Consider the following 8,493-nt stretch of genomic DNA (forward strand, 5'->3'; position numbering starts at 1 on the left):
CCCCCCCCCCCCCCTGCCCACAGCCTTGGTGGTTGGAAGGTCACCCCAGCTCTGGTTGAGATTAGGTGGCCTGGCAGGAGCTCGTTCCGTGACTTTTCTGCTTGTGATACGATAAGATCCACACTCTGGTCCTTGATTGGGTTTCCACCTGGGTCGTGGGCACAGATCGGCCTGTTCGGACGCAAGCATCTTCTTCCTGAAGTGCTTAGCCTTCAACAAGACTGTGTTGGAGGGCACACAGTGCGTCACGCTGTCGTCTCATTGACACAATCCGGCCCTGATCAGTGATCTTTTGAGACAGGAGGAGGTGATAATCCAGTAGGTAAAAGGAAATTACAAATTGAAAGGAAGGCGATCTTGAAATGTTTAGCATCCTTGGCCACATTTGGCCAAGGATGCTCTCACGTAAGAGACCGTGAAAAAGGGACCACAGTGCACTTTATTATTTATCTTTGATCAACGTCAGTCTGAAGCATAAAACATAGTCCTGATTTCTGAAGCAACTTTAAAGCAAGTATAGTTGGAAGTAAGGAGGTTCATCTCTTCCAGTGGAAGGTTTCTTGAACATACTTCCTAAAAACAAACCATGAAACTTCACGTCTACTTCTCTTAAAGCGGTATTCCACTGAAATAAACCGCTCGCGTAAACTTCTCAAACCACTCTCGCTACATAATCCATTCCTCCTCCGTCCTTCTGTATGCTCAGTTTGTGCCGATCCCTGATATCGGTGCTAAGGTACGTCTATGTGTACAGCTGGATGTGTTGCTTTGTATTTAGTGTAGAAACACGAGAAATCTCAACAGGTACCAAAAAGGGTATTTTCCAAACTGTTGAACTATTTCTTTTATTTGAGTGCTTTTGGCTGTCAGATTTGGAAGCGTCCAAATTGAGTTCACTTTCCGTAATGGGTCTTTTCCCGTGTTTGCTGTCACATGTGTATCCTTTGCTTATTCTCAAAGTCAGCGGAGAGCTGCCTGGTCAGTGTGTGATTCTGTAGATTTGATCACAGAGCGCTCCTCCTCCTCACCTCTGCTGATGGGTGGAGGAAGCGGTGTCGGAGCAGACTGTATTTGGATGTTTTGAACGTCGGCCTGCAGCACAAGAGGTGCCTGTGGCTGTGACTGGCTGTCTGCTGGAGAACACGATGTGCCCCAGGTCGGGGGGAATAAATCCGCCATTGCACACGGTGTGTACATGCATTAATGCGGACAAAAGGGATCACATGGTCGTGGGGCTGCGACGTGTGAGGCCTGCTTCACATCTCTCCCACATCCACGTGCGAAGGTGGCAGCTTGCAGTTTGTCCGTCTTTCCAGCGAAGACGTGAGAGCAATGAATTGTTTCCTGTCTGCACCGGTGAACCCGTTCAGTACGGGTATTAGCTGAGGGGTACGAGCTGTTATCCACAGAAAGAAATGCACGGCTGGACCTGACTGGGAATACACACTTTGGCTCCGGGCCAACATACACACACACACACACACCGCAGCTGAGTTATTAAGTGCAACAGAACACCTCAGTAGTGACTTCGCCCGGGATACGCTCACCCTCACAGGGCCCGCAGTCACTGTAGCATAACACAACAGAAGGAGGAAATATGCTAATCATTCATTCAAGTAGCTCAAAGCTAGAAATACCCACCATAATATTTTGGATAGTATTCTAGTGATGTACAAGCCATGTGCTCAAAGCTGCTGAGGTGAAAGTGTAGCTGTGCTCAATTTAGGTGGAACGCTGTATGATTGGAGCTTTAATGGAGTCATGAATAAGTTTTCTTTTATTGTTCTTGATGCATCGCTAATTAAACTATGATCATCAGTGCCCATTTTATTTAACAAAGGTGTTGCTGATTTAAAATAACGTGGAACAGCTGTCAGGCTCTTGTATCAACATAAAATAATGAATTTGTGACGACTTTGTTGACTCATTAACATGTTGTCTTGCGCCATTATGAAGTTAAAAATGACATTAGTGCAATACTTGAAAAACTTCAGACTTAAACAAAATAACACCAGCTGTAGCAGATGTTAGCATGATAACATGCTAAACTAAGACAGTGAACATGGTTAACATTATTCTTGCTTAACATCAGCATGTTAGCATTGTCGTTGTGAGCATGTTAGCATGCCAGCATTAGCATTTATCTCAAATTACGGAATCATCCTAATTACGGAATCACAAAGCAGCTAGCTTGGCTCTAGGCTCTTGTTAGAACATTTTAAATGTATCTTGTTAGAAACTGATTTTAATGAGAAGTTCAGTAGAAGTGTAATGTTTCCAGAAGAGTGTATTTAATACCATTAACGACTGCTGCGTTCCACTTAAGAGAGGCGCTGGTATTGTGCTGTCTCACTGGAATAGCTTACTGGGACACATAATAGTGCTGAGTCTGTGCTTTTCCTACTATAACGAGTCAAATAGTCCATTGGTCCTTTTGTTTTTTTAGTCTGAAATGACCCACCTTACACAATGCCCACTGAGCATTGCCAGACCACAATGAGGGAGATTTGTGGGCTGGCTTTATTTGGCCAGTTTGCAATTTCAAACCAACAATTTTCTTTTTTTTTTTTTATCATACATACTCCAGATTTATACTTGACATCTCTTTCAGACAATGGGCTGTTTGTTTCATAGATTCATAACCATAAAATGACCAGTACTGACACTGGCTCGCCTGTACAGTATTTCTTTTTTATTATTTGAAGTGTTATTCACATTTGTCTGAAAAACAGAGTGATGGTTTCCTCAGCTCCAATGGTCCTGATCAAAGAAACAGAAGCCCTTTTTCTGTCTTATACCCATCTGGGCCTCTCAGTATAAGACCACGCTGAGAGCCAGTATCCTGGAACAGGACTAGTGAAGTGACTGCTCGGGCCTGGCAAGTCAGAGTAAAGGCTGCAGTGCAAGTTGGGGCTTTGCGTGAGTCGTGATTTCCTCAAGTAATGCTGGAATCATTTTCACATTTTCAAACAATCCAATTCAACAAGGATTGGTATAAAAAAAGATCTAATCTTCTGGAGAGAGAGAGAACAAATGAGTTACAGTCAAGGGGAGCTCTGCTGTTAACTCGACTCGCTGCTCAAATTTCAGCCAAGCTTTAAACCCCTTAGGATTCCGAGGCAAAATATCTTTATGCCGGTTGACTGTTGACCTGAAGGTGTTGGTATTTTGCCACTTAAGCTCTACCAAAACATTGACCTCATCCTGAAGTGTGCCCCCCCCCCCCCCTAACTTTGGTTTCAACAGTATAGGTATCAAGTTTGAACATTTTTCCATATGTTCCTCCTGTCACATGCCCAAGTGGCCTTTTTGCACCCTGCTAACAAACCCCCACCACCACATGTGCGCTGATGCAGAGCTTGGCACTTTGGCAGACACCTAGTTCCCCAGTTACTGCAAACTGTGGAGCAGAAAACAAGCGACTCAAAACAGCCGGGTGATGGGACAGAAAATAAACACAAGGGGCCGGTGATAGCGCCAATCTGCCATCTCTCTCCGATCAGTTTACCAAAAGGCAAACATCAAACACAGCCACTGGCTCCGAATCAGGGTGAGGCAGAGCAGATGATTGTTTTATCGGCTGGAATTCGTAGATATCTTTGGACTAGCTGGAGGAGCTCACCGGGCACAAACAGCTGGCGAGAGCACAGTGTCAGATAAGAGTAGGGCTCGCACACAAGATGAACCACACACACACACACACACACACACACAGCAGGCACGGTTTTATTTAAAGTTGCTTTTAGGGCTTACCGAATGTCATGCAGTCATACTGTTTTTTGCTCACTAGGACAATGTTTTTTTTTTTCTCCTTGGAGTTCTCCAGATGTGAATACATTTTATATAAAAGGTGGAACATCTGAAGTCACGGAGGAAGCTCTCAAATCGCAAATGGAACATCAGCCCAGAGCTAAATAACTGGCTGTGTGGCCTTTTGGAATTGAAGTGATATTACGAACCATTATTTGTGCCTGCACACACAGATATTACCAATGAAATCACAGTACCCATGTTCTCAGATGGAACTCAGGTTTCATACCCTGGTGAACTCACAGGGGGGAACTAGACATAAATACAACTTTGTTGCACAAAAAATTGACTTTATTTCCTGTTAAACTTTAATCAGAGCATTATCTCGGTCTATCCTCCTGACCCATCCCCCCCCAACCCCCCGCCTGGATGCTGAGTTATTTTGCTCAGCATGTCCTGCCATTCTGCCATATCACTCACAGATTGCTATCCAGCAGGTCCCGTCTCACTTTGACGTCTTTTCCAGGCTGTGTTCTCGCAGCTTGTGCGCTTGAACTAAGTGCAGACTGATTGCCATCACGGCTCAGCAGAAAAGGCTCCAGGTAGCGTCCCCATCGCACTCAAATATGTGGGTGGCGCTGATAAGAGCGGTCAGCGGGTTTTCGGTCCGGCTCCCACTTCCCTCTGTACGCCCTCGGTGATCCAGAAAGAACTAAGATCCAGACAGACAAGACACACGCACATGCGCAGGCATCAGATAACACGCTGTGATTGGTCCCAGGCAGGCGGCCTTTCTCAGCTCCCAGCCAGCTCCTAGCCAGCCCTCTTTGTAGTCTCCTATTTTAAAAATGTGCAACCCAGTCGTTGTTATTCAGACATTGCACCTCTGTTTCATGCCACGGAATACATTGTGCGCTCTTTGATTATTGTTTCCTGGGAGGGAGAGTGTGTGTTCCTAGATTAGTCCCACTTTTTTGGCTAATTAAAGGATGTTTTGGGGTTTTCTCTGCATCAACACAGGATCATCAGGCGCTTAATCAGCTCCGTCAATAGAGGAAGCTGCAAGGACACTGAGCCGTGCTGATACTGAGCCCCGGCTGCAGGGCGTCTGCTGGTTAATACTGTGAAAGTATCGCATTGCAACATCGATGCACAGTGTTGGTGAAGCGCACTTGAAACTTAGTGTGATTTATTTTGGCCTGAAAGGTCCCGAAATTGCAACCACATGCTCAAGACAGCACAAACAGATCAGGCGTTATAATTACCGTGTCACGGGCATCGGCACGTTCTAAATCTACCCATGTAGCTTTGTTATACAATTAAGGCCAGCGTGGGATTCGTCGTTTTGGGTTGTGGCTCCAGTCGGCTGTTGATTTAGAGCTTAAAGTTGAAGCTGTATTGTTTCTTTTTTAACATTGCCATTGTTTACACATGCTACCACCACTAATGGTATGCTCTGTGACAGGCCCGGCTTATGCTGCTACAGCTGTCGTCCCCTGTGTGGAGTGTAGTTTCAGTAACGTGATAGGGTGGACAAGCCTCCATCCCTGGCTGCTGTCCCCCCCGTAACTGTAATGGACACTGGACCCCCTAAATCCTTGTGCCAGCCTGATAATCAATCAGGCGTGGCCTCCTGAAGGTAGCCGCAAGAGGGACAACTCAGCGCCACCTGATCCTCGCCAACGCCATTAGAGGCACTCTGATGCCTGGTGTTTCTGCACCTCGTCTCTCCACACCCTGGCTGTGTGACTTAGGCCGCGGCGACGCTTGTCTTCTCAATGGGACGTTTGTCATCCAGTCACAAGCCTGTACGGCCCAGAGATCGGGTCTCGCTCGAACTTGGATCCGAATCAGCCGGACCACATGCCGAGGTTGCCTGGCTCGCACTGGGTTCGGATCTCAGTGGGGTGTGGACAGCATGTGGGCACAATCCTGAATATTTATCAAACATACATATCACATCATCTTCCCCCCCACACTGGAGTTCGTCTCCTGAGGAGAGCAAAGGGAAGAGGGTAGGAAAACCAGGACTGGAGCCCACCTGAGACACGCCGTCTGAGTCCTGTTGAGTTACTGCTAGTGAAAACCCAACACAGATACTTCGTTGAAGTATCAAAGGTGGACACACATATGCGGATTGCGGACACGGCTATGTTCCGGGAATGATCGTGCAACCACGTCCAAGGCCTGTTGCCGGTCCTGCCAGACCTCGTGACGGCATCTCCGCGGGCAGAAGAGATGCACACCAGCTGCTGCTTCCATTGTGCAACCCAAGCTCTTGTCAGAACTGATCAAGCTTGGTATTATCACTGTTTACTCGCTAAAACCTTGAATAACGGCAGATAATGGCCGCAGTGTTCTCTTCCTCACCGTCGGTGCCTCTTGGCACTTCCTCTCCACATCACTCTGTTTATGCCTGTGTTTTCAGGTGACTCACGTCTCCTGGAAATGTTTCTGTCTGAGTTTAACATTCCTCTTCTTTTTCAACTCTCTCCCTCGCTCGCTCCCATTCTTCTTCTGCCTCTCTCTTCCATCTCCCAAAGCCAGGGCCTCAAAGCCAAGCCAGGTATGACTATATCTTGGTTGTTGTTATTCTCAGAGGAGCGATGCACTCGCTTTTTCCAGAGTCTGGACTAAGGGGGAGCAAATATGCAAAAACAATTTAAAAAAAAAAAAAAAGAGAGAGCAGTGAGTCTCTGAGTATCTGATCTATTTGTTTGGATCAACATCCAGTAATTTCTTCCACTTTACTCTCTCAGAGGGACTTTTTAATGATTTACGCAGCACTTTCATGGACCACATCACTAAACACTCGTTTGTGTCGCTCTCCTCCGGGGCGTACATCTGTGGAGGACTGGTAATTAGGCTTTGATGCTTCGTGTCTGTGCTGTCGGTGTCTCTTGTTAAATGGCTGCATGCAGCATCACAGTGACAGGTCTTTGAACGCAGAGCATCTGCCAGGAGATAAAAATCACACTACACTACTACACTTACTGGAAGGAATAGAGAGCAGGAGTCTGGCATGCAAGCGCTGTGTGTGTGTGAGAGAGATACAGAGCAGTATTTTTTCATATCTTGTCTACTGACAAGATCATTTCATAATTTTTTTGAACAATTATTGAGCCAGCTCCATGATCACCTTGTTGATCTAGGGGAAGACTTACTGATGTGTTGATGTTACAGAGCGGAGTCTCTGGTGTGAATAGGAAAGACGCAGGCATACAAAGAACATATTAATCCGACAGAAAATGGTGTACCAACGGCAACAGTCCGGATTTTCATTGGTCAACTCCTGGAATGAGAGATCAACATCAACATCACCATCATCGTCATCACAGATCGCTGGTTCCATTATCAGCTTCAGAGGCTGGATTGATTGAGGAAAGCGCCGGGCCAGTGTTTTTCACGAGCTGTGACTCATTAAGTTACCGTACGGGTGGTTCTATTATGTAATATGAATCCTTGTGGGTGGAATTAGTGATTTGCAGCCTTTCACCGCTAATGGATTAATCTGGGAACACAGAGGGGGGGAAGTTTAAAGACGAGTGTCGGCGCGATCACCGTAGCCTCTGGAGCATCACTCCTCATCAAAGCGGGAGAGAACGATGGAGGATGTTTTAACAACTCTGGCGTCAATGGCAATGTTACCAATTAAGCAGTGCTATTTAAAAAGCTGTGCTTATCTGCAAGGAGGGCAATAGAAATCCAGATCCTTGCCCGGGATAAGTGTAAGTTGAGTGCACGCTCAGGCCATTAACCACCTGACTAGATTTGGTCCAAATGGTGGAAACAAGAAAACAACAGTTTATGTCCCAAAACATCAAGTTTGTTTTCCCCGTCTCGCTACCAGACTGTGAAAATCCATTTTAAATGGCAGGCTGAGTACCAAAAGGCATAGCTGCGTGCTGTGGAGATAGTAACAGGGACCCGCCACTTACTATCCCCCCCCCCCCTAACAAAGACTCCACTGTGTGAAAGTTCAGACCCCGCTGAGGCTTCGTATCGGAGCTAAGCAAGCGCCTTTTAGGGAGAACACAGCATGCCGTCTCTGTGAGTTTATCAGCAAAGGGAGTGCATAAACAACCACAGAGCCCGATAAAGAAGAACAATCTACATCACAGCGCAGCAATTACACCAGGATAGTGACTGTACCGCCTGGTGCTTTCGGTCGTGTTTCAGTGAACACGAGAATATCAAAGCTTTGACGGTTTGCACAGTGCACGCCGTGTGAACTGGGATCACGTGACGCGCTGGGAATTCTCTCTCTCTCTCTGTTTAGGCCTAAATCTCTTCCACGCTTTACATTTTTTTTTACTGGTGTGTTGTGCCTTTTATGTGACTTCAATCCCTTTCTTTTGCCTTACCAGGTTGAGCTGCACCTGAAGCCGATCCAGTCTCTGCTGCGCCACCAGAAGCCGCTGGTCTTAGTGCTGAACTCCCACCAGCCGCTGATCTGGAAGATCAAGACGGAGCACCTGACCCTGGGCGTTAAACGTACCTTTCATGTGAGTCCCCGCATCACTCGAAGCCTTTTAAGCCCTACTTCCTAAAAGTGCGTATTCATTTCCTCACATGCTGAACCGTGCTCCCATGTCAGTAGCCCGCTTCACTGAGAGCTCCGCCCCGATAACGGTGCGCGCACGCACGGTCATTGTGGTGAGGCATTGGTCTCTGTATATACTGTGTGTATATATACACACACACACACACACACACACACACACACACACACACACACACACA

General features: G+C 46.7%; 1 protein-coding gene across 1 annotated transcript in view; it reads left to right on the top strand.

Moving 5' to 3' along the window:
• The window catches only part of tgfbr3 (transforming growth factor, beta receptor III), a 49,848-nt gene that overhangs the window by 19,971 nt on the left and 21,384 nt on the right, over positions 1 to 8,493 (top strand). Inside the window, exon 4 of the mRNA XM_031872908.1 lies at positions 8,118 to 8,255. Coding sequence (XP_031728768.1) covers positions 8,118 to 8,255 — 138 coding nt within the window. The remainder of the gene's footprint in view (positions 1 to 8,117; positions 8,256 to 8,493) is intronic.

This window comes from Anarrhichthys ocellatus, unplaced genomic scaffold (genome assembly GCF_004355925.1).
Source record: "Anarrhichthys ocellatus isolate YVR2014 unplaced genomic scaffold, GSC_Weel_1.0 scaffold67, whole genome shotgun sequence".
Taxonomy (NCBI): Eukaryota; Metazoa; Chordata; class Actinopteri; order Perciformes; family Anarhichadidae; genus Anarrhichthys; species Anarrhichthys ocellatus.